The 26,349-nt window shown below is 43.4% G+C and overlaps 2 protein-coding genes across 3 annotated transcripts in view; one reads left to right on the forward strand and one right to left on the reverse strand.

The window, feature by feature from the left end:
• Positions 1–874: 874 nt before the first annotated feature.
• Positions 875–10,377, forward strand: UQCC2 (ubiquinol-cytochrome c reductase complex assembly factor 2). The gene is made up of 4 exons (XM_083445983.1): positions 875–1,067; positions 7,819–7,893; positions 8,550–8,619; positions 9,882–10,377. The coding sequence occupies exons 1-4, from the start codon at positions 930–932 to the stop codon at positions 9,974–9,976; spliced, it is 378 nt and encodes a 125-aa protein (XP_083302109.1). The 5' UTR covers positions 875–929; the 3' UTR covers positions 9,977–10,377.
• Positions 10,378–11,127: 750 nt separating this feature from the next.
• Positions 11,128–26,349, reverse strand: part of ITPR3 (inositol 1,4,5-trisphosphate receptor type 3) — a 98,741-nt gene continuing 83,519 nt past the window's right edge. The window contains exons 47-58 of one of the 2 annotated variants that reach the window (XR_014512555.1): positions 24,399–24,509; positions 23,162–23,370; positions 21,664–21,789; positions 20,254–20,426; positions 19,508–19,672; positions 18,897–19,089; positions 16,852–16,956; positions 16,031–16,155; positions 15,373–15,538; positions 14,364–14,524; positions 13,704–13,865; positions 11,128–12,625 (exon numbers count right to left, since the gene is read on the reverse strand). Coding sequence is in view for 1 of the 2 variants with exons in the window: in XM_083445609.1 (XP_083301735.1) it covers positions 12,557–12,625; positions 13,704–13,865; positions 14,364–14,524; positions 15,373–15,538; positions 16,031–16,155; positions 16,852–16,956; positions 18,897–19,089; positions 19,508–19,672; positions 20,254–20,426; positions 21,664–21,789; positions 23,178–23,370; positions 24,399–24,509 (1,749 nt within the window). In the remaining variant the exon portion in view is untranslated. The remainder of the gene's footprint in view (positions 12,626–13,703; positions 13,866–14,363; positions 14,525–15,372; positions 15,539–16,030; positions 16,156–16,851; positions 16,957–18,896; positions 19,090–19,507; positions 19,673–20,253; positions 20,427–21,663; positions 21,790–23,161; positions 23,371–24,398; positions 24,510–26,349) is intronic. The other variant, XM_083445609.1, reaches the window with a different exon arrangement.

Here is a 26,349-nt window from a genome sequence, read left to right on the forward strand (position 1 = left end):
ACGAATCTTCATAGAGATAGGAAAAAATAACGATGTAACATGTTCCCAGATTTCTGGATTCTATAACTCCGTTCCCGCACCCCTTGCGCAAACCCACAGAAACCTATAGAGAAATTCTGGATTTTACAGTAGCTGTCATTGGGCGGCCAAAGAAATTTCAAAAGATAGCAGCAAAGACAGGAGTCATGCTCTTTGTAATTCGGGACTTGTTTCTTACTGTGACAAACGAATGCAGTTAGTTTCTGAACATTTATAAATGCAAAGTGTCTACAGGCAAGCTTCTGTATGCTACTGGAGGAATTTAGGGAGATCGACTTTGGCTGCAATATGGGGGGTGTTTGGCGTGAATCTTTCTCTTTTCTTTTCCTCCCCACCCCACCCCCCAAAAAATAATCCAAGCAAGTCTCAGACTGAACCCCAAAGTGCAACTCTGCAGAGCTGTCATAAAGCGCTGGTCTCAACCGCACAGTTTCCAACTTCGGGAAATGATGGTCGGCATTTGGAATTTGCTTTGTCAGGGCTACTTTTCAAATGCTCAGTTAGTCCCGAGTCAGGAGGAGGAGCATGAAGTCCCTTTGCCGCTAACTCTTAGTTTTCGGTGGGCACGACCCAGCTGCTCAATCACAGCGACCGTATCCCAGATTTCATTTCATTTCCATGAACGCCAATGTAAACCCGGAATGCTGTCATCCTGAAGAAGAGAGGCACCTCTCTAATTTTTCTTATCTCTGTGGCCCCGCGGGTCTGGGAGGCTCTCCCTCTTTCCATCTGCGCAGGTACCAATCCGCTCTCTCCGCTGTAACTAGAGAGGAACTAGAGAGTCGGAGGAGCCAATCGCCGCGCCTCTGGTGGGAATACAAATGACGAGATTAGCATAGCCCACACCACGTGAGCCACGCTCCAATGGTGTCACGCAGGCGTCTGCCAAGATGGCGGTGACGCGGTACCGGCGCTTCTTGAAGCTCTGCGAGGAATGGCCCGTGGAGGAGACCAAGCGCGGGCGGGACTTGGGCACTTTCCTTCGGCAGAGGGTGGCGCAGGCCTTCCGCGAGGGAGAGAACACGCAGGTGGGGCGGGAGCGACGCCCGGAGGGGGACGGGGAGGGGGAAGGTCGGCGCCCTGGGCAGCTGGTGGTCCCCGTAGTATTTAATCCACATTTATGTGGCGTGTTTAGGGTGGCCACCCTTGTTATGGCAAAATACAGGGCGGCTTGATCTGGTGCTGAAGTGACTTCAAACCAATACAATCTATTTCAGACGAATAGGATGGCCCCCTCTGAAACTTTTCACACGTGCATACACACACGTGAATTTGTAAACCTGGCTGTGCTTAAGCACATGACCTTTCGCACGCCCTTTCCAACACGTGCATTTGTAGAGGATCCGTAATTTAGAGGAGAGCGAGCTCAAATACAGGGCGTAGCATTTTGCATGAAATATGGGACAGAGGGGTGGCAACCTGTGTGTGTTTGTGCCTCTGTGTGATGCTTGCAGGGCCGGATTTAGGTTTGATGAGGCCCTAAGCTACTGAAGGTAATGGGGCCCTTTATATGTTCAACCATCCTTTGTCAACAACAAATTGTCACTGTTTTTTGTGTTGAACATATGCTATATGGTAATTTATGGACCTAATAGGTATCTAAAGCCACTTGCACATAACAAAATATGTATTTTATGTATTTTATTAAAGTAATTGTTGAACTGAAATACAATGAAGAAGTATATTAATAGTGAAACAATTATTAAGCTCTCACTGTATGTAGGTTTTATTTTATTTTTTATCTTATATTTTGGAAATGTACATCCAAATTTTTTTCTTTAAATTTTTTTGGGGCTCCCAAGAGGGTGGGGCCCTAAGCTATAGCTTGTTTAGCTTATACGTAAATCCGGCACTTCTAAGGTACAACTGTATTTCTGTGTCTTCAGTGAGGCGTACTCCCCAGGTAAGCGTGCACAGTATTTTAGCCTGAATCAAGCAGGCCCTAGGGTGAGTCATGCCTGTGCTCAGGGCCAGCTGAAGACATTTAAGTACCTGAGGCGAACTATTAAGATGATGCTCCCACTTTCCAGGCCAGGCAAGAAGGGGACGTGAAGATCTACATCAGGGACAACAGGAGAAGAAAGTTCTTCATTGGTATATGCTACCCTGTGGATCCTGCTGCCTGAGGTGATTGCCTCATGCTTGAGGCCGGCCCTGCTAGAGTAGCCAGATTTGAACACAGTGTGGGGTCCCTGCAACTTTAATAGTTGTTCAGAAGAGGGGTGCTTCTGGCAGGTGTCCCTGCCATGCAAGCAATTTTTAAGGTGCAGAAAACCTGCCTTTTATATCTATGGGCCTCATCCAAGACATTCTGCTGCCTGAGGTGAATCCTTCCCTCCCCAAGTCAAGAGGTGGAGTACGCCAAAGCCAGTCATGTTATTATTTGGGCAACTGACGCAGAAAATCATACAAGCATCTCTCCCCTGTTCTGGCAGTAAAATACAATAATAAATGCATCACAGTTTGGTACCCTTTCAGCTGCCTCTTGTGCTGCCTAATATTAGAGCCGGCACTGTGCATCTGACCACTCTGCTATCAGGTTTCCAGGAGAATTAATGAACTCCTTTTAGAGCTCAAGTCACTATCTAAATGCTTTTAATATATATGTATATATCTTATTTGAGACCTCACTCTTTGTTTAATGGGACTTGGTGCCAAGGGGCAGAACAATCTGTACCCCACTTGCAATGGGCTGAGAAGGCTAAGCTAAATGGGCAGGAGTGCCATTGATGGGATATCCAGTAACAGTGTGGAAGGTCCCCAAATGGGGTATTGCTGGGCTTGAGCCAATCTCACTGCTGCTGTGCAACAGCATGAGGCCCAATCCAATTGTATGTTGCAATTGTACTGCCCCCTCTACCTCAGTCACTGTTTGCACCAGGGCTCTGAATGCAGTATTAGCTGTAGTGATCAGGTGGGATTGCTATGAGGAATTATAACAAATATAGAGTAAGCCATCTGTGTCAGCAATGAAAGCATTGCGTTGACTGGATTTAAACTATTTTGCTATGATTCTTGATCAATCTACACCCCTGAATCCCTGTTTCATTTCTCTCTCTTCACAAGTCACGTACACAGCCCACTTGCTTCGCCAGGCAGGCTCCTGGGTCATCAAAGATAATGGGCAGTTTCGTCGATGTAGCTTTCTTATATATTAATCTTAGGATGTTAATCTTAGGGCCGGGAAACAGGTTTCACATTAAGGTGATAACGGTCACTGTCCTCCTGGCCATCTTTCTTATCATGTGTACTGATTGTTTATGACCTCCGGGGTTGCTGTATTTGCTCCTTTGTAGTTTTTCATTCATTTACTCCAGAGTATGCATGCCTGAAGGGACGCGGGGGGCGCTGTGGGTAAAACCTCAGTGCCTAGGACTTGCCGATCGTATGGTCGGTGGTTCAAATCCCCGCGGCGGGGTGAGCTCCCGTCGTTCGGTCCCAGCTCCTGCCCGCCTAGCAGTTCGAAAGCACTCTTAAGTGCAAGTAGATAAATAGGGACCGCTTTATAGCGGGAAGGTAAACGGCGTTTCCGTGTGCTGCGCTGGTGCTGGCTCACCAGCTGCAGCTTCGTCATGCTGGCCACGTGACCCGGAAGTGTCTTCGGATGGCGCAGGCTCACGGCCTCTTAAGCGAGTTGAGCACGCAACCCCAGAGTCGGACACGACTGGCCCGTACGGGCAGGGGTACCTTTATTTTTATGCATGCCTAACTAGTGTTTGTAGTTTAACTTTGTCCCCACTTGAGGTTTGTTTGAATGCTCTGATTGGTTCTTACGAGCACTGTGTAAAGGATTCTTTTGCTAATAAAATAGCCTGGTGAGGGGTGTGGTGGACGGACGCCCTCCGAGAGCCTTGCTGATCAAAGCCTCGTGTCTTATTTTAATCAGGGTCCAATCCTTCCTTTGGCCTCAGAACGCAACAATTAGCCATGCAAGCAGCAGGAGTGAGGGTTGAGTTACAACTTTAATATGCAGGTTGTTTCACTGTGGGTTTTTGACACTTCAAAATGAAAAGATTCCATTGGAAGTGGGGTGACAAGTTAGAAAGTTCTTCAGTTTTTTCCTGTGTAAGGTGGGGTTGCCCTCCACTGCAGCATGTGGCAAGGAAGGATATAAATGTAATTATGATATCAGTTGCATGAAATTCTCTGATAAACTGCTCTTGGCAGGAGTAAATGATTGAAGTGCTGTATAAAAATACTTAGATAAATTCACTTCTCCCCAAGCCACTTACCATGACTGCTGTGTAGTGTCCCTAGCCTCTGTTTTTCTCTAGATTATAGCACAATTTTTGAGAAGACCCAATCACAGGAACACACCTCTTGTTCCAGGTGGCTTAAGAGGTTAAGGCTGTGGCTTTAATAGCATATACAGTGGTACCTCGGGTTAAGAACTTAATTCGTTCCGGAGGTCCGTTCTTAACCTGAAACTGTTCTTAACCTGAAGCACTACTTTAGCTAATGGGGCCTCCCGCTGCTGCCGTGCCACCGGAGCCCGATTTCTGTTCTTATCCTGAAGCAAAGTTCTTAACCCGGGGTACTATTTCTGGGTTAGCGGAGTCTGTAACCTGAAGCGTCTGTAACCCAAGGTACCACTGTATAGAGACTTTTGGCAAGTACATTTGACGTGCAGTGGTGAAAAGCACATGCACATGTTGAAATTCCCTCTTTTGACTGACTCCAGTAAAATATACTCTTATGTGTATTATCATCACAGTGCTCTACAAATGGGTGTCATATTAATTCTTACATGGAAGTTCCTTTTCAGAAATTTAGTATATGATGTGAACCTTGGTGCAGTGGGGAAATTGAAGTTAGGGCCAGATGAAATGAATAGTAGGTATCTGGGTCTGACTTAGAGTTTCCTAGTTTCTCATTGAAGTCTTTTGTCTCTGATTTCCAGGCAGAGCTAGGTTTTCTGCTGGCTCTGATGCTTTCAAAAATTATTCTTTTTCATTTTTGAAGTACCTAAAAGTATCCAAAGGCTATACACAGAGTAAAGCAAAGACAGTCTGAGCCCACAAGCTCAAAAACAAACACAAAAACAAAAAAGACACAACACAAAAACAAAAAAGGGGGAAACAGTTCAGGGGAAGAACATGCCAAATGGCAGCTGGTCTCTTAGCTGAACTGATAGCCCTCTTTCTGTGCTGCAGTCAAGTGCCAAAAATTGTTAGGTTCCCTTGTCCCCCAGGTTGATGCCGGTTTCAAACCAGGTTCATTTCGTTTGCGGGATGTATCGGCTTTTGCTGGATTATTTCCAGGTTACTTAACTGATAGAGACCATTTCTATGGCCTTGAGCTTTTCTTGATTTCAAGTCATGATTTGTTCAGCACTGAAAATGTTTTGGAGTCAGGTCTTAATGCCTGGGACATCAGTGTATGTATTCATTGTGGTAGTACATCACCACATAATTGTCTCCATAGAAGAAGAATGCACACTTTGCAAAAATTAATGAAATAAATCTATGGCAGGCACTCATTTTTAAGAGAGTCACTATCTTCTGAGCATCCTCAGAGCAGGGCTGTTCTGTTACTTTTGTCTGTGCCATCCATTTCAGAACGTGCTTTTCCTTTCTTTTTGTGCTCAGAGCAGCTGATTCCTACCTTAATTTTCCAAAACTGTCATCGGTTTTGAAAAATTTAAATTGATGCTTGCAGCGCTGATATCAATTTGTATGTATAAAGTACTTTATATAGTAAAGAGATTATTATTTTTTGCCAAATAGCAGGAGGGATGCATAAAGAGCAGAGTCAGAGATATAAAGGTACTTTGTAAGTCTAATGTCTGTTTTATCCATGTGTAATGAGATGTGCTGGGGCATTTTTTCTTTTCTGAAAAGCTATTTCTGCTTTCTACATGATAGCTGCAACACTATCAGGGTTTTTCAGTGTGAATACAAAAATATGTAAAACTCGGTATTATACAAGCGGCCTGCCCCATTTTCTCTGATTTGAACACCGGCCAATATCTTGGGCTGTGGAAGAAAAGACACGTCATATTATTCTGACTTGCATAAGTCATGCAGCCGATTATTGCTTTCCAAGATGCCGTTTGGTCATTACATGACTAGATATCATTCTTGTAGTTTATGTCACATTCTCTCCCCCCCCCCCACAAATCTCTCATTAAAAACATATGTTTATGCATCATTTTTTCTGTCTGAGAAGACCAAGTATAATAAAACTTAGAAATGAATATGATAGCTAGATGACACACCTTCCACATGACCTTGAAGTGTGCTTTGTCCTCTTATCTAGTGCATCTGGGCCACAGCTATTGACAGTATCTTGGATTAAATGCATTTTCCCCCCTCTGTGAAGAGGTTTGCTCATGTTTGTTGATCTGTTTGGCATATTTTGGAGCTGTTTATTCTGCAAACACTTCTTTGCAGCACATCAGTGTAACGCAGTGTGAAGAAATTCTGTTTATTTGAATTAAGTTGTAATGGGTATTGTGTAATGTGTTCTGACATTTGTATCGTATTGTGCATTGTAATGTATTCGATGTAGGAAGTTTTCTGTCTGGTCTGGTGAAAACTAGTTTTAACTTTTGCATGGGGCCTTAACTGACAGCCGAGAGAGAATCCTTAGTATTCTGGAGGGAGGGAGGGAGAGTATGCATATTTTGTTTGCTGGGTGCAAGCTTGGAATTTTCAGTTAGACAGTGGAATTGGATGGAGCTGGACTTGAGTGGCCAGAATAAATGTTTACAATGCTTTGTGCGTGTGTATATATAAATGGCTGGGTGCTGGTCAGCAGTTAGTTAATTGAAAATTGGGGTGGGCTGGAGACTTGGAGTTAAGGGTGGTCTGTGACAGCAGAGGAAGGGGGTCAGGGAAGAAGACATGAGGGACAGGTGGAATGCCTTGTTGGCTGATAACTTGCTGTGGGTAGCTGAATCACTTGGCTTAGGCTGAGGAGGAAAAGGGAGAACCTGAATGTTGGTGACTGGCAGGAGAGGGCAGATTTCCAGGGCAATGCAGCAAAACAAATCTCTTCAATAGGTCAGTAAAGGGTTGGATGAAGAGGCTTCCAACAGTCCTCAGTTATAGTGTTAACTGGGGTGGAGAGAGTACAAAAACAATTCGGCTAAAGGGCTTTAATCATAAACTCTAGAGATAGAAGGGACCATGAGGGTCATCTATTCCAACCCCCTGCAATGCAAGAGTCTCTTTTGCCCAATGTGGGGCTTGAACCCACAACCCTGAGATTAAGAGTCTCTTACTAAGTATAATCTAAAGATAAAGGGCTATTTTTGAAGTAACCAGAAAAACTTTTGCACTTAATAATCGTATAATAAATAAATGTAATTATCTCTGTTAATTATCTGTATCTGACTGGCTTTGTACCATGCCTGTACCCCACAGTTATGGAATATTGGTAAGCTAAGGGTTCAAAGGAAATAAATGAGACTGAATGGTGGCAGGGCCTGGGTTTAGAATTTGCCATTGACATGGGATTTAGGTTTTGTCATTTTTGAGTAAGTAAGAAAATGCCCCCTTCCCTCAACAGACAGCTTCATCTGTTCACAGTATATACTCAGGACTTTTGGGTTGATATGTGAAAGAGCTGGAGCTTAGACATGTTTTTGCTCAGGGATAGGTTTCTGATTGTATCTTAACTCAGTGACTCTGTTGGAATGGATATGAAGAACAAAAAGAGTTTGCATTTTAAAATGTAATGTCTTCCTCTACAACACTGGTAATAAAAAATGTCTGTTCAATGGAAGTGTTGTTTACACTCTAGGAATAATTTCACTGTACTTCTGTACTCTTGCAGATTTCTGATCCAGTGACCTGCGATGAAATGTTTGAGAGTTTAGCCAAAATCCATACCAATTACTATAAAAACAAGGTAAGTCCTATCACTGTGACCAGGTACCCAGTGTTAGAATCTGACAGCTGCCTCTGGGATGTGTTTTGTAATCCTGATACTAAGATTTATCTATACTAAGATTTATCTGATTTATCTTTAGCAGGGGAAGCCAACATGGCACCTTCTAGATGTTGTTTGACTCCAGCTCCCATCAGCCCTAGCCAGCATGTCCAATAAAATCATAGAATTGTAAAGTTGGAAGGGACCACAAGGGTCATCTAGTCCAACCCCCTAATAATTATCCCATTATCAGGGTTAATGGGAGTTGAAGTCCAATAACATCCAGAGGGCACCATATTATCTACCACAGTGTCTTTGCTTTTTCTTGAGCAAGCCAGTTCACCTTTTACTGTGTAAATTGGAGTGGCAAACCTGTGGCTCTCCTAGTGTTAAGCCTACAATTGCCCCAATCAGTTGCTACTGGCTATGCTTGCTGGGGTTGATGGGAGTTGTAGTCATTCATTCATATATATATGAATGAAACAGCAGTGAGCATGTTCATGCTATAGCATTTAGGAAATTTACTTCAGCATACAATTTTGATGCCATATGAGAAGAAAGATTAAGAGAACATTGTTCTCAGGGGAAGCAGGAGGCTGCTATATTTATATATATATTTCTTTTTGTTTGCATAGTATCCACGTTTGAAAGATACAAGCTTTACTGGCGTGACAGTTGAAGAATGCAAGCTAGTCCTTGCAACAGGTATTTGAGCAAACTATACTTTATCCATTTACTGTTCTGTTTCTGGTTGGCTAAAACGATTCAGCTGCCCTTCACATCCCCCCCTGCTTTGTGCACAGGAGTTTCCTCCCTCCATCCATCCCATAAATAGCCTTCCCATGAGCAAAACATTATGCAAAAGCTGTTTGTAATGCATCAATTGTATTCAGTCTTTAATGTTAGTGCTAAGAGTAACACGTTACTTGAGGAATGTGGCACACTATGATAAATGGATTTTGTGTCCCAAAAAGTTGAGCTTAGTCTAGAAAATAGATGCAAGTGGGACCTGCAATTTCCCGCTCCCTAACAGCTGTTCAAGGCGCCAGCCATTCCTTCTCTTGGAAGCTGCATGGGCTGCCAAGGAGGGGTGCTGCCTCTTGGTTTTTATACAATAAAAATTTGTACTATTGAATACTTCAGGGTCCACCTGACCATGCTAATACTGCTCTCTTGCTGCTCATCAGCCCTGTTTTGCCTCCAATCCTTTCAGTACAGAATTAGGGTTTTCACTGTTTAATTGCCCTGCATTTGAGACACACAAGTCTGAAGAAGGGAGTCTGTGTTCCCAGAGCTTATGAGCCTCAAATTAAGACTCCCGGTCACTCCCACAATAGACATCAGTAATCAACTGATTTTGTTGCTTTCTATTCATCCTGCATTTGTGGTTTCTGCTTGGGAACAAGAAATACGATAGTCTAAATTAACCTGTGTAGAAGCTGCTTTCTCTGCTTGGTTTCACTTTTTACAGTTCAAGAGTTTTCTATTATACTATGATTTATCTAAGCTAACTGTATCGAGACAAACAGCCTTTATAGAAACAGTAAATTTAAACATTCCTGAAGTGTCCTGAAGCTAAATAGCAGTCTTATGTTCTGGCTGCAGTGCATAGAAAATGCTAGTCTTTGCTGGCTCCACATGTACTGTTCTAAGGAGAGCAGGTCTGCCCCGGGCAGCAAAACATAAACTTATTGAGATGGAAACGAATGATTGTTTCACACCTTATGGTTTTTAGAGTGTACTTTAAATGGAGTGGTTGGACATGATTAATGTGAGTGTTCAGGCATGTGAACTGCACAGGCACATGCGCCAGGGAACTAGGACTGGCTGTGGCTTTCTGTCACATGTATACATGATGGCAAACATGCATCTATCACCATGTTACTGTTTAAGCAGCCTCTTATCAAGAAAATTGTTTTTATAATGAAAACCCTATTATTATTTTTTGTCTTTTCCTCTTAATGCAGCTAGCTTGAAGCAGATGGAAGAAGCAAAGAAAGGAAAATGGACAAAGTTACGTGAGAAATTTTCTGCCAAGAATCCTGAAGAAGATTCCAAATGATAACTTTGTGACACTAGCCAATTTTCCTAAAGCTCTATATTTTGCCTCCTTGAAACTGAGGTTTGTTTGTTTCATTTGCTTACCTAGGATGATGTCGGACTTTTTAAAGCAAAGAGATCTGGTTTTGACATCTCATCTCAGAACCATTTCTATCTCAGGGAACAATGCTTCAGTATTGGGTGAAGCTATTGATTTATAGGAAGATGTTAGAAAGCCTTTAAATATATTGATGTGGTTGCCACTCTTTGGCATATCTAGGTGTTTGCATGGTCTTTAGGGAAAGGCGATATGCTGTTGAACACAGCTGGTATGCAGTTGATATGCTGGGACATCACTGAATTGTATTTCATGGCTTTTTAGAATTCAGAATATTCCCAAACAAATACAGGCACTATAGCATACAGATGTGTGGTCTTGTGTGTTTTACTGGAATGCCACCACTTATTCAAGGAAGGCACAACTGCCATATGTTGGTGCAGCAGAGCACTCATTTTCAAGCTATTTGTTCTGTAGAATACCAGTTTTTGCTGTTAAAAAATGGGCAATAGTAGACAAGTTTCTAAAAACAAATGGTTCACCATAATCTCCCCCTGCAGTACAAGCAGCTTCTGTTCTCATCTAGAATGAGAAAACAGTTAGGGCCAGTAGATATTCCAGCATTCTGTGCAAACATGGAATTCACCCTAGAATGAGCCTAGGAACACCCTGGAATCTTGTGGCAAGATTAGTCGGGCTAGTCAGAGCATTTCATGAAAACCTACCGAAAAGGATATGTATGAAATATTTGCTTAAATAGCTTCAGTATCAAGCAGAATCCAACTACAGTGGTACCTTGGGTTTCATACGCTTCAGGTTACATACGCTTCAGGTTACAGACTCCGCTAACCCAGAAATAGTGCTTCAGGTTAAGAGCTTTGCTTCAGGATGAGAACAGAAATCGTGCTCCAGCTGCACGGCAGCAGCAGGAGGCCCCATTAGCTAAAGTGGTGCTTCAGGTTAAGAACAGTTTCAGGTTAAGTACGGACCTCCGGAACGAATTAAGTACTTAACCCGAGGTACCACTGTAATCCAACAGATCTTTAAAAAATCTGCTCAGTCATATTAATGTCCGACAAGTTTGTAGCTTTACCAACAAGCATATCAAGAGGTGATTCCTTCTCCCTTCCATTTTATTGTATTTGGTTCTGTTTGTGTTAACTTAAGGAAGTTACCACATTAAAACTTAAAACAATATTTGTAAAATATTCCAGAGCAAGACAAATTGCAAAGCTGCACTCTTGATTAATGAAATCTTTTCCCCGCCCTTCAACCTGCACTGTAATATGTACCCTCAAGGAACACCTTGCTTGGGTCAGAAAGGAATGGAAAAGCATATGGAGGCTGGAACAAGGAACTGTCATCATCTCTCCCTAATCATCTCCCTCTAGCGGCCACTCTCAGAGTTAGACAAACCTGTACCTAATGTCCTTTGTTTTATTTACAGTTGAGTTGTAGCCTGGCTGTTGAAGTTGAACTTGCAATGCTTCTAAATGGTTGGGGAAATACTCTGGGGCAGTGTATGTTGATTAGGGAAATTCTAAAACAGTCTTTTGCAGTGTGGTGCCCTCCAGTTCACACCAGCCCCAGCCAGCATAGCAGGGCTGATAGAGGTGTAGTTAATTTACATCTCAGGACTTTTATAATGCACTCTTTTTTCCTCTCCATCTTTCTCCCCAAACCTGCTTTCTTACACTAACTAACTAATGACCCTTCAATGTCCATTCTGATGATAGTTGAAATATTACTGCTACCTTGCATTAGTCAACTGAAATAATCCAGTTCTACCACCTTTTAACCTTCCCAGAAGCAGGCTAATGCCCAAGTCCCTAACCTATTGTGTGGGCAAGAGGGAGAAGAGATTGCTCTTTCACAGTGCAGCACAAACATGCAATCTTCCGCTAACGCTGATAAAAGTCTCTCCATGGAACAAAATGCCATTGCATTTCTCAACAATGGAATCTGCCGCTCATCTTCAGTCGAAGTGTTAAGCTAATAGTAGATTTTCTTAGTTTCTTCTTGGGTTAGATAGGATTCTAGAGATGAAGAAAAATGCCAGTGACTCCAGGAAAACTGAGATGACAAGCTTGTAAAGAGAGATCCATGTATGTTGAATTTCATGGACTCTGTTAAAATAAGTTAAAATATAGCAACTACTACTTGCTAGTAACAGTGTCAATCCTATTTGCACCTGGCTGCGAAGCCATCAAAATGTAGTGCATGGAGACAGATAACCCATGTTATAGCAACAGAGCTATCATAAGGAGCAGCAAAGCTCCCAAATGTATGGTAAACTATGAATCCGCACAAAGCGACAAATCATACTAGTTGTCAGCTTCAGGTCTCTCTCTTGAATAAAATGCAATCAGCCCTACTGGAGATGAACAGAAGGTGGTGCCGGAATGCCAAAATATGAATCATCATGACATGAATCGGCTTTCTTTGATGGATGAGATCTGTGCTGGCAACCTAGTACCAAATATCCTTCTCAGGAAGTGCATATGTAAAGTAGAGTTTTAGCTTGGTGAAGTTGATTCTGCTGTCTCAGTGGTTCAGACTGTTCTGGACATCCACAAAGCCCATCCGCTGCCTTCGCTTCCTTTGCTCTGTCATCTGGAATATAAAAACAGGGGATTTAAAAGATGGTTTTCATTTCTTCAGTTGAATTCACAACACCATTCTTTTATCAAATTTAAAAGTGTTCTCTGCCACAAACCCCTGCATGTTGAAGCTTATGAGGTCTTTCGTTGGGTGTACTCAGCTAACTGGCATTACTTGTGTAGAAATGTACCCACACTTCCCTGACCTACATGTTGTAGAGCAGGGAGTGGGGTAACCTTCAGCCACAGGCCAGGGGTGCCAAATTGAATAAAATATGGGGGGGGGGTGCCAGTAAGCCCCACCCCAATTAATTACAAGACGCTGCAGACACACACTATTTGAATGGCAATGCGTATCAACTGGGGGCGGGTTGCTTAAAAATGGCAGGGGGGATTAAGCTGCCCATTCATCAGCTGATGCACAGAGAATTCAATCCATAGTTGCTCTCTCCCGCTTTGCCTGTGGGCCAACTATGACAGATGGGCGGTCCTGTTGGGTGGGGGAGATGAAGATGTGGCCCATAAAGGTTTTCCACCCCCATTGTAGAAAGAGATCAGTTAAGGCAGATGGTATCTTTGGGACAGTGCATCCTCTACTGCTAATCTTTTTGGGGCAACCTGCTATTCGCTTTCACCAAATAAAAGTTCTTTGCAGAACAGCATTTGAAAAGACTTGAACGGTGGCAATAGCTACGAGTTGGATTGTGTGCTTGGAATATACGAAAGGAATAGTTTGAATCTCAGGGCTGGCAAAGGCTAGCTGTTTGCCACATTGTGAATTGTAATCCTAACGTTTTATTTATTTATTTTGACAGTTATTAGCCATGCCCTCTGGACAGCCCGCACAAAATTCAAAGCAATAAGATACCTTTGCATTTCTATGAATGTTGCCAGGGCTGCTCTGTGCTTCATCTAAAAGCAATTGCATTCAGACAACAGGATTTTTTCCCCCCAGAGAGCATTATTTAGTTGAAGGGTTAGCAAATGTGGTCTAATTCTATGATCACCCAAAGTTCCGAAAAGGCACTGCTTCTCTTAGTTCATTCCCTTAGTCCCTCCCCAAAGCACCCCGTTCTTAAAGTTTCTCATACCTGCTCCTTCAGCTCATTCAGCTGTGATGTGAGATGGGATACCAATTTCATGGTGGAATTCAGTTTATCCTGTAGACACCGGATCTCGTTCTGCTCCCCTTCACCTTCGTTGCTGACCAGTGACATGGCTCGCATCCGAGGGAACCAGTCCAGGTTCTTGTTCTGGAACAGCCATTGCAGGAAACAAGTGTTTTAAGGGAAGGAATAACTATCAGAACAAAAGTAGCCTGGCACTGCAAAACAGGTAGGGCAGAACCTAAGAGAGGACAGTCAACTGAACTGTCAAGAACAAAGACTCTGTTGCTAAGTCCTGCCTGTTGGAGCAAGAGAGAGGAGTTATCCTTCCACTGATGGAGAAGCGATTCTGCAATAAAGCTAGAGCACCCAGTGTATTAATAGCATCCCTTCAAAAGCACTATACAGAAATTAAAAACCAAGCCGGTCCTTGCTTACAAGCCAGTACAGGTACCAATTCTTGAAGTTACATCCTCTCATACATCTGGCCACTGGCAGAGGCCAGATTGCAAAACTGAAGGGAAGTAGACCCAGGGCAGCTGATTTTATTTGAGATTATATACATCACACACAGGCTGCCCACTAAAACTGCCTTTTTCCAAAGTGAAACTCTTCCCACCATGCAAGAGTATTGATCGCCTTTACCTTTATCATTTGTGCTACGTAGCTCTCAGGCCCTGTGTAGTCAGTCTTGTTTTTGACTCGCACCAGCACTATGAAATACAGGTAATTCCACATGTTGTGTTCAAATTTAATGTGCTCCTCAAAGGATACAGTCTTGTTGTCAAACTTGTCCCTTTCGAGTCCTAAGGAAGTAATGAAGAAAAGGAGAGTGCTATGTTATCTAGCAACTGCTGCACCCACCCATAAGTCCCATTAAAGAGACTGATTCTGCACACATTTTTCTCTACTTGACCTCTACTTGTAGCATACAGAAATATGAACAGCCTAAGTTGGTCACTGGGGGGCTAATGGATGGGTGGTCATGTTCACAGCAGGGAATTGGAAGAGAAAGCTTTTGGGGTTCTTCCAATCTAATTTTAGCATGTCTTGAGCAGAAAATGGCTAGTGCCTAATGTTCACAGCTGAGCAGTTAAATTTCAAATTAGTGTACCTGTTTTGGACACTTAAAGAAATCTCTGTAAAATTGAAAACATGCCTTAAAAAAAAAGATGGACGGAGTAGTTTATAACCATTTCAAGAGACCTCTTGAAATCTAAACACCAACGTTAATTGTGTAAAATAGGAAAGCTGAGATATTATGCATATTATCTCAAGTGATAACTGCACTTTTGCACCCACTGACAGACCAGAAACCAATAAAAATTTGCTTTGAAAGTGAAATTGTGAAAACTTAAATTTGAATGCACTAAGATGGGATACATTTCTGCTGTGTTTTGGATCCTGCATGCAGGCCAATGAATATCTGAAATACAACATATGTTTGTATTGTGGGCAGTTTCAGCTGCTGCAGTCAAATGAACACCCAAATCCTAATTGTCCTTTCTGTAGGGGCCTGAAGAACACCCCCTGAATACTTAGTTCACTTTTGGAGAAGGGGATAGTTCCTCCACCAGATAGGCAATGATCTTGTTGGATGCTTGCTGAATATATGGGGGTATTTCCCGGATAAATAGTTTCCCTGGGCAATTACCACATATAAAACACGTTGTCTTCAGGATTTCTTCTTTTTTCTGCTTCTCGCTCCTCAGATCTGCAAAGGTGTCGATGATTACACCAAATATGAGGTTGAGGACTATGATTATGACAATGAAGAAGAACAGGAGGTCGTAGATCACTCGAGCAGGGAAAAGAGACTCCTTTAGGACAGAAAGACAAGGACAGCCATTAAAAGAAAGCATGGCTTCTCTTATCCAGTGCTTTGCTGAAAAATGCCAAACATTTCCCTCTAGAAATTGGCAGACAAGTTGCCAACATGCCAGTGGCTACAAGATGAATAGATTTGTTTTGTAAACAATGAAGAAAATATTTGGAAGTATTGATTGTGTTAGGTGTGCATAATGTTGGAATTGTAAAATGTGAGAAGGGAAGGTAGCAAACCAATGTGACAAGATCTGTCACACCCCTCAGGTTGGGGACCCCATTTGCCCCATACAATGTGGTGTTCGGCATTTGGTATTTAGCATAGGTGCCCCTGCGCTATGTCACAATAGACAAACTGTTGGAAAAATCCAAATATGCACACCACGCTGGTATGCACTGATTTTATTAGGGCACAGGCACCCTTTGTTGTGCTGGTTTAGACCCCTAGCCAGCGTTGCCTAACATGGGTTGCCCCCAAATTAACTCACATCTTTGGACGGCTTCCTGAGAATGTCACCCACACCACCTCCGTTTCTGAGGCCATGATTCAGGACAGTGACTATGCACATGAGCAGTGTGTCGCAGGCACGCTCTGAATTATCTTCCTCCGCTTCTGGAATGCAAGCAAAAGTGCACTCAGCAGGAACACAAACAGAGCACCTATGATTAGCTTTCAGTATTGTGAAATCCGTATTTCTTAGCTTCATTAACTATATGCAGAAAATACCTGGCTGTTCTGCCTCATCCTCCCTTTTTAGAAGATGGAAAAAAAATAGCAGAGACATTTCCAATAGCCACGGGCAACGGCTCTGCTTGTTTCTAAAATTCATCCTGCATTATATTGTTAGGGCACTATCCAACTCTTTCCATCAGTGCAAGGATCTCCACTTGCGAAACGAAATTTCCCCTACTCCTCTCCTTCCGTGTTTGCCCCAAAAATCTTTTCTGGGAGTTCTCATGGTCCTCTGAAGCAGACCTGAGGAGGGCACAGGGGGATAAGAGAGGAGAAGAGTTCCATTGTGCAAGCAGAAATCCTTGCAGTGGCAGAAATAAGTTAGTTGGCTGCCATCCTTACTTACTTACATAGAGTGGCCCCTAGTCCCAGTAAGATGCTGTGGATAAGTACCAACAAAGTAATTTTGCATCTTAACTTGGACATTAGATCTTACAGCATCTTGGGCTGACTTCCAAGACACAGATCAATTTCATCCTAGTTGCCCTCTCAAGGTGCCGGATAAAATATGCAAAGTTTCTCTTCACTCCCACAAGCATCTGAATTAGAGAAAGTTGCTTCAGCCACCCCACCTACCTTCTATCACTTTGGGCTTGGCAACACCAGAAGAGCAGCTCATTTTGTCACTACTGCATGTCTCCATAAAAGCGTCCATGTCTGCTTGCATCCCCAAAGGAGTACCTGGAAGGACAGGAGGCAGCAGAATTGTCAAAACATCAACTTTCAATTCATAACAATGACAAAGTCCAGAAAAGTTGTTCCTCTGACTGAAGCCATGCCAAAAAGTACCTCCCGTCATGTTCTTGTTGTTCTAGGTTGCTATCTACCCAGTGTCACATAGCCTCACCACCACAAGCATCCTGTCCACATCCTTGAACTGTAACCGATCCCACAAGCTGTACTTAAATGATGCTCCAAGGACCTCCAACAAGCATGAACTAATGGTGACACTGTTCAGCACAAAGCCAAGTAATGGTACCCTCAGACTAATTCACAAATCTCTCACAGGAGACTATTGAGTGGTCTGTTAATGATGCCATACTGATCTCTGGGCCAACCGCTTTGAATAGCTCTGCTGCACAATTCACTGAGTACATAATAGAGGCTAAGAGATACACTATCTTTGCTCCCATCACTGCCATGTGGTACGAACAGCTATGTACTTGTACCTCAATTCAGTCAGATTCATGCCAGGACTTGCACTCCCTGCACTAGCTGACATCTGGCCTGCTTCATCACTCAGGGCTCCTCAGTAAACCAAGGAGCCTTCCAGATACCCCATGGCTGTAGAGAGCACTTAGAAGTGATTGTGTCAATAGAAGAGGGGGAAATGCATCTACATCAGCCAGCATCGAATGCACACACCAATAGAAGCTCTTTGAATCTCTTCAGAATAGAAGGGAGGTCCAGTCCAAGCACTCAATGAAACGTGGACATGTTTAAGGGTTGTCAGGGATCATGCTGAGGAGGAATGGTGCTGAGGAGGAATGGTGGGAGTGACCCCCTGACCCTAAATCTTCCCAGGAGCAGGAGGACAGTATAGATTTGGAACAGTGGTTTGCAGAAGGGCCTAGATCAGAAGGCAGAAGCTGGGAATTACTGGGTGGGGAACAGCTAGGAGAAGAAACACTGGAAGAGAGAGGGTTAACAGTTTCACAGTCTTTGGACAGCATTCCAAAGTCACAAAGAGCTCAGAAAGTCTCAGAACAGAAAGCACAGAGGGTACAAACTCAGATTACAAGACGGAGGAGTGACATAGATTAATAGGGATGGAGGAGTGTGTGATCCTTAATTGGGAGCACCACCATTTCTAGGAGATGTGTTCTTTGTTCTCTCACTGTGATTATTAAAGTATCTAACTGGTAAGACGCCCCTTTCTTTTATCTTTTTATCTCCTGACACGAGGGGAGGAAGCCGATTCTCCGAAGCCTGACAGGGGGGCATGTTCAGTCTAGGAGGAGTTGATCAGGTGAAAACATGAATGAAGGAGGAAGAGCAAAGTCTCAAGCATTGAAGGTTTTGAGGAGATGATTTACAGAGACCTTCTGCAGGTGCCATGGGAGGTACACTGATGCCCAAAGATGCCATGTTGGCAACCCCTGAAGTGAAGCATATGAACCCACTGAAATCTACACACTTGAACAGAAGAGTCTTTATATGTTGTATTTTGAATGGGGGGGGGGAGAGAGACTGCCATGCAAAACACATACAAGCCAGTTCTTTCACAGTTGCAGTACTTTGCTGGTAAAAGCTGCTATTTATACACTCATAAAAGGTGCCCAATCCAGGAGTCTCAAATTGCACTTCCCTTAAGTGCAGCGCTGAATGTCAAAGCCTCCAAATTGCAAGCCTTAAGGACATAAACACGCTGGAGTGGATTTAGCTTGCCCATTACCAGTTATTCATTCTTGGTTGAAAGGTCTAGTACAAAATCAAGGTGAAAACCAATCCTTAAATAAACGCAGGAGGGAACATACAGGTTTCCAGTGTAATTGGACGAACCCCGGTGAAGACAAATGGGTTGCTTCAGAAGTCAGCAAATCTTAAAATCCTTTCTGTTTAAAACACTATTGTTAAATATCAAACTTGAGAGATAGCGGGGTGGGGTGGGGGAAGCAAACCTTTCGATTTAATGTTGGGCAATGGGTCTACTTCAAGGATGAAGTCATCTTTCAGAAAGAGAAAGCCTACAATGGAGAAGAGGTAGACGAGGATGAGAGCCAGAAGGGCTGTCAGAAGAATGGAGCGTCCGTTGCGTGTCACACTTTTGATGACATTAAATAAGGTCTCCTCCCGGTAGATCAAGTCAAACAGCTGAAACAGAAAAATAAAAATAACTTGCTTATATAGAATCAGTCTGAAGAGAACAGGCATTCTGTGGTAGTCCTTCAGGCACATAGTATTTATTAGCAGGTGAATGATTGCCATTCATTAATCACCAACATCCCCACTTTTCTCACAGATAAATGTGGACGTTCTTTTCCATAAAGGAACAAGAAGCCCTTTGGACTCTTGCTTCAAGAGCCTAGCAACTTCTCGGAACAGGAATTGGTTTGGTGTTGTTTGACAGTACCAAACCATCCCATCTAGTCAATGATTTGTATTTCTTTCTTGCCCACTTCATAAAATGAATAATTGCAATCCTAGCCAGCTAGGGAGAACAAAGCAGGCATAAAAAGAGGTGAAATGTTACGCATACAACAGGTAGATAATACAGAAGAAATTAGCATACCAAGATGCTGTAGAATAGTTCGTGCACAAAGAGTCCCAAGACGCTGGTCAAGATATAGGCAACATGATAGAGAAATTCCATATCCATGATCATGGCCTTATATCCTCGGATGAATGTTCCGCGGTTTCCAACAAAGCTCACCACAAACACAATCTTATTTGTCAGCTGTGGAACAAGCACAAAGCAGAGGGGGAAAGAGGCAAGCAGTTACTTTCCGGAGTGAGTTTATGCTGTTTATTATGCTACTTTAGCTTTATTGACAGCAATCTTCTGCTTTCAGTTAACACTGATATAAATCCATTGCCATTAGATTTGCAAAGACAAAGTGGTCTTAGCTCTAGGCATGGTGCCAGTACCTAAAACCCCTTGCTTCTTTGTTTGTTTGTTGGTTTGTCTCCTTAATAAAATTTATACACTGCTTGATTGTGTAAAAAAAAAAAAAAAACCTCAGCATTTTACAAAAGATACAACAGTAAAATCAAGAAAATTTCACAACCAAACCTAAAAGCACACAAAAGTTAAAATACTAAACTAGATTAAAATTACTTCGATTTTCTAAGCATCTAGATAGGCATATTTAAACAAGAATGTTTTTAACAGGTGTCAAAGAGTACAGCGAAGGCGCCTACTTGATCTCAATAGGCAAGGGGTTGCAGAGTTTATGGTAGTTCAGTGGAACTCATTCCCAGTTAAATATGTACAAGACTGCAGCCAGAGTTTGGCCTGAGGTTAGCCAAGTGACTTACATTGAGAGCTCCCAGTATGTTCAGAGTGAGTCCAATGCCCAGGTGGTAGATGGATCGCAGGATCAATGCCACAAGGAGCGGTCGGATCCCGTAGCGTCGTGTAAAGAGAGCCATGATGGAGAAGCAGATTAAAAGCCAGGAGAGCAGGGGGATCAGTGGAGAATCCAACAGCCCTGGAAATTCACAAATTAATTCATTAAGTAGCCAAGACGTTTGTTTGTAACATAACCTTCAGCAGCAGCTGCTGTGATGGAGCAGAACTGCTCTCCTGACACTGGCATCGCTGAGACTTACCTGGAAGGTGCAGGGGTGGGGAAGGGTGAGGTTTGGATGCACACCCCCACCAGCCCTGACCTTGCCACAGTCCTGTCCCACCCAACACCTTCCAAGTGACAGAAGTGGAGCTCTGCATGCCCCGTTACTGATCACGTCGCACAGCATTAGGTGAGAAGAAACAAGCTTCGAGAGAACACAGCATTAAAGCACTTGCATAGCAACAGCCATCGATGCAAAGCAGAAGGCAGTGAATGCCATTACTGTTCATCCACACTTTCGTTTGTGATTTCTAAGCCTGGGTCTCGTCGGAAAATCTGCAGTTTACTGCTGAACTGGAACAAACGTCAGTCAGATTTTCTGCAAAGAACTGCAGCTGACAGGGAGGAGGACTGGAGATGCCTCCTTGCCCAGGATGGTGCAGATGTGCTACTAATGCACAACCAGCAATGCCTAGTGGGAACCAAAGATGCCATCACCCTGTACCCACCCAGGCACTGCTAGCCATTCCCCAACAGCACAGCTGCTCAGTGGACCACATCCTGCCTCATCAACCCCAGATCTGAGCACCCAGATTTAAAGGGATGCATTTCTTTTAGGAGACCACATCAGGGTATGTACAGTCTACCATGAGTGTCATCTACATCAGAGGCTTTCAGCCTTTTTGAGTCCATGGCTCCCTTGACAAATGACATTATAGAGTCCAGTGTTGCCCGTGGCACCCCTGACCATCATTCAAGGCACCCCAGGGTGCCACGGCACACTGGTTGAAAACCACTGATCTGCATGCTTGTTTGTTTCCAAAAACACTCATAATATTCAAACAGAACACAACTTCTTACTGGGAACTGGTTTACCAAAGGTTTTGCAGAAAGGTTCTTTCCAAAGGGGGTTTAATTTTAATGTTCACAAAAAGATAAGTGATTAGGGTTTTTGAAATGATAGCTTATTTGAGGTAAAGAACTGCTAGCAGTTGGCTGCAAAGGCCTAGCTGGCAAAATTGACTGAAGAACCACAGGGCCTCAGATAGCATTTTCTTTGCATGAATACCAAGTGGACAGAGTACCCCTGCAAAGGGATCCATGAATGCTGGCAATGGTTGTATAAAAATCAAAGTGTGCCTGATGGAACATATACCCATTGAGGATGCCTCGACATAAGGATAGAATAAAGCAATGATGATGTTTATGAAGACAGCCAGGTTGAAGGAAATGCTTCCCCAGAGTGTCATTCTGCGGGAGAACCAGTACATCAGTGGATTGCCTATGAGAAGAAAGAAAGGCAAAGCTGAGTATATCTTGTATGCTTTTGGAAAGTAGCACAGAAATCTCCAAAGACCCAGCAATCTCAGTGCAATTATTTATAGAGCCAGGGATCAATGCTCTTGTTTCCCCAACCCAGTTGCAAACACTATCAATTGCCAGAAACTGGGACATAATTTTCAAATGATACCTCATATTTGTGCTCACCACATTTCAGTGGACTGCAGCACATAAAATTGGTCCGGGATCATGTCCTGATTTCATTCTTTCTACCCCTGTTTTCTGTAGAAAAACCCACTAAGATTTTCAATGTTAAGCAGGGAGGGTGAAACAGCAGCCCTCCATATCTTATTGGACTCCAACTCCCATCAGCCCCAGCCAGCATGGCCAATGGCAAGGATGATGGGAGTTGTAGTCTGGGCAGCTACGGGTTAGCCACTGTTGATTTAAAGGGACATCCAGTCAGCTCTCTCAGAGCTAAGAGAGGGGAATAGGGATGCTGCAGATATGCCACCCACCCAGCAGCCTCCCTGACTGGTAGTCTCTGAGAATCCCCACACAGCAGCGTTGGGATATGTCAATGTCCATGCAGAGGCTGCCTCTACAGATTCAGCTCATTGTGGCCTTCATGACTACTATGGGGCTACCTCAGTTCATCACAGGCCCCAAACAAGTGGAAGGGCACACTCTTGAACTGGTCTTTGCTATAGAGCGAGTGGCTGCAGAGAGAGTTTGCAATGAGCTCGTTGTCATGGGTAGATCATTTCTTGATGTCACTAGGACTGGAAACAGTAATATCCTGCTGCAGGGGTGTGGAACTACTGAATATTACACAGGCACCATCTCTTGTCTTTTCGGCAACAGCTGAAGACCTTCCACTTTCAACAAGACATTTGCATTGAAATCTTTCCCAGTCTGCACCTGTACTGTCAATATTTCCTTTGTTGTTTTACTACTTGTTGACTGCCCCTGGGTTGCTTTGGGAGGAAGGGCAAGATACAAATTTAAAGGAAAAAAATAAAATAAGATGGTCTGCCCCAGAGGCTTATAGAATTCAGTGGATTATTGAATCATCTAGGGGTTTCCTGATTGACTTGGTCGGCACTCCTGAAAAAGCTGTGGTCTCACTGTGAAACAGAAACAATTATTGAAATGATTGCACCCAAGTGCCCTCTCCAGGGCTATGGAGTCTGCATGGCCCCATGATTCTCTGGGGAGCTGCAGGGAATGAATTGGGTGCCACCTTCAGGACAGGGTCAGTGGAGCCCGTGAACATCACTTGACTATCCACACTCCTGAACAGTTGCTGCAGGGGCTTGAGCTGACATACAATTTGGCATTCTAAATTATTATCTGTACAAACAGCCTCCTGCCTTGTTCTAGTCTTACTGCGCAGTTTCTTCTGCCATTCCATCTCGTTGTGGAGGAAGGATGACTGCTCAAAGAAGTCACTGACTTTGCTGCCCTGGTCATCCTGCTCTGTTGTGGTGAACAGGCGGTATTTCGTCTCTTTGGTCACAAACTCGCAGATGCTGGGCACCGGGAAGATGATCTGTTCCATGCTGCGGTCCAGGCGCACAATCTGGGAGAAAGCAGAGAATTGAGGAGTCTTTGGTTCATATCCTGGAAGGGACCTAGGTCTTTCTCCCACTTTATCCTGGTAGCTTAAATATGGGTCAAAGCAGTTCAAAACCATATGTATAAAATATACAGTTAAAACCAGTGCATCTGTATATGTGACAGTCACCCCCAGCAGCAAAACCAAGGAAATAAGCATCTGGGTTGGGGCACAATGTCTGCTAGAGTTGCAGCTAATCCAGGATGCTGCACCAGCAAACAGCATGGGCCAGTGCTTCAACATTGGCAGGCAAGAGTTAGCATCACCAGATGCGGCATCATAAAGGTTTTTATATGGCTCAGGATAAGGTAGAGAAAGGACATGACTAGGTGGAATCTTGAGTGAGTCAACCACAGGGCATTTTTCAAAGAGATTTGCTAGTCACAAGGGAGGAGGCTACATTAGTGTATTCTGGCACGATTCCTTACATTCAAGCAGAACTAATGGGATGACAGCTGACAGGCACGAGCCTGAGCTCTTGAAAAATTGGTTACGCAACTTACAAGCTGCAAAAGCAGCAGCTCTGGTGGCTAATAGAGCCATCCTAAAGTTGAGGATGAGGAGAGAAATTCTGTAGAGAAGAAACCACCATTTCCTAAAGCCTACTGGCTCACACCAACCAGAGCTGGAGGTTTTCTATTGTGTACTGCCTTCATTCAGCTTTCAAGAAAAGTAGTTTTCCCACTATTGACACTAATGGAAGAGAAAACAATTATGCTAACTTCAGAACTGGTGTACATTTTTGCCATTTGTGAGGGCAAATCAGAGGAGGCCTGGGAATCACAGTAACCAAGGCCCCCTCATTAAGTCTCTTATGGAGATTTCGGAGCAGGTCATCCACATGCTGTTAGATAATGAAATGCAGAACTGTATATTACACCGTTTAGGTCATCTGATAGAGAAATCCGGATTCCAGACATGACCGCCAAAAATTCTAATTACACACAAATTTGAAAACGTGTAGAGATAGCTATGAAAAAAGTCAACCCCACCTCTATCTGGGATGTGTGCTTCTCATAATACGCTAGTGGATCTTCCTCTTCCTCTTGGACAGGAGTTGTTGATTTCAGCATCTGGGTCAGCTGTTTGTTGTGTAGAATGAGCTGTGAGAAAGAGAAGGGGAAAAGACTATAACCTCAGCTTGTAAAGGCCCAGGGGGGATCTCTTTCAGCTATGTATTAGCAATACATTTCCTTGTATTTACTAGGTATGACAAGCTCTGGGGGGGTGAGGGGAGCATATATAGTCAGGGTAGACAGGGCCTGCGCTTCCCCTGGGAGACAGCCATTCAATTCAGCACACTAATTAACAGCCAAAGACCACTAATCTGTAAATTACAAATCACTGCCCATAAATCCCCACACAGAAATTGAATTATAACTGGGTAATGATTGTGGTCTTAGACTGTGCAATGTGAGCAAACAAGCTCACAGCCAAGCAGTCAATGTGGCTATCTCTGAAAAATAAAAGGAATGTTGGTTGTACCACAGGGAAAACTCACCTGCACTGCTGTATAAAGAGCTACCGGGAGGTGAGGGAAGGTGTGTACAGAGACCACTATGCCTTCAGGAAAGCAACACAAAGCTGTACAATCTTCCAGTAGATTTCCTACTTTGGTGTATGGGGTTCTTTTTTCCTCTTCTGGTGTAACATACTATCGCTCAAAAGCTTTCCCCCCTGTTCTTGATCTGAAGGCCAAGAAGTAAGGCCATTTCATTGTTCCATTCTGTGCCTCTGTGACCTATTATGAACCCAGGGATGCAGGTGGCGCTGTGGTCTAAACCACCGAGCCTCTTGGGCTTGCCAATCAGAAGGTCAGCGGTTTGAATCCCCATGATGGGGTGAGCTCCCATTGCTTTGCCGCAACTCCTGCCAACCTAGCAGTTTGAAAGCATAGCAGCACAAGTAAATAAATAGGTACCACTGCAGCGAAAAGGTAAACGGCGTTTCCATGCGCTCTGGTTTCCGTCATGGTGTTCCGTTGCACCGGAAGCAGTTTAGTCATGCTGGCCACATGACCCAGAAAGCTGGACAAGTGCCAGCTCCCTCGGCCTGAAGCAAGATGAGCTCCATACCCTATAGTCTCCTTTGGCTGGACTTAACCATCCAGTGGTCCTTCACCTTTTTTCTTTTCTTTTTTTTACCTTTTATTGTTAAGCCATTGCCTATTCCTCCCTGTACCCTCTGGCTAACCTGACTTTTAACCATGCACACTGGGTCATTCTGAGAAGCTAACAAATTCAACAGGGTCAAACAGCAAAAACAAATAGTAAAATCAAACAGTAAAAACACCATATAAATCATAATATATACAACAAAAATAGCCACTAATATAAGGCATATGTCCACAAACCTGTTCTGATGTGTGTGTACCTCCACAACAGTGAGTAAAGTTTCTTAAGTAGAGCCAACTGCCATACTCTAGCCATCCAGCCACTCAGTAATGTTTGAAGTCTGCCTGCAACCCACAGCTCTGTTTCATATCTGCTTCTCTTCTTCGACCACCTTTCCCCAAAGCCTCTGTCTCTTCTACCTATCTTTAAGTTTCTGTTTTTTGGTCCACTGCCAACTCTGCCTCCTTCCCTTAGCCACATTGCCCTTGGGCCTGTGCATAATTTTAATCCTTGAAACTATTTGATTTCCCTCACAAATAGACTCTTTGCCAAAATGCTGATGTAGACAGCTTCACTACCTCCGCAGTTAAAAAAAATAAAATGCTTGTGAACTTTCCATGGCATAAATGTTTCTCAATCACAGCCTTTGGTTTCACTAGCACAAAACATCTCAAAAGCATTACAACAGTGTTTTAATAAAATCCTTTATAAACTGACAAAGTAGCAATGTCCTTAGTTAACATCCTTATGGATTTGGATCATTGAAGGCTTGTGTAGCTTCACCATCTCCACATTTCACCTCATGGGAAAATGTAAACAGATGAAAAAT

This window comes from Podarcis tiliguerta (assembly GCF_965153285.1).
Source record: "Podarcis tiliguerta genome assembly, chromosome: 6".
Classification (NCBI taxonomy): domain Eukaryota; kingdom Metazoa; phylum Chordata; class Lepidosauria; order Squamata; family Lacertidae; genus Podarcis; species Podarcis tiliguerta.

Coding starts and splice junctions, on each gene's coding strand:
- UQCC2 (XM_083445983.1), top strand. CDS start 930: ATGGCGGTGACGCGGTACCGGCGCTTCTTGAAGCTCTGCGAGGAATGG. Junction 1,068..7,818: donor GCGAGGGAGAGAACACGCAG/GTGGGGCGGGAG, acceptor GTACTCTTGCAG/ATTTCTGATCCAGTGACCTG. Junction 7,894..8,549: donor CCAATTACTATAAAAACAAG/GTAAGTCCTATC, acceptor TTGTTTGCATAG/TATCCACGTTTGAAAGATAC.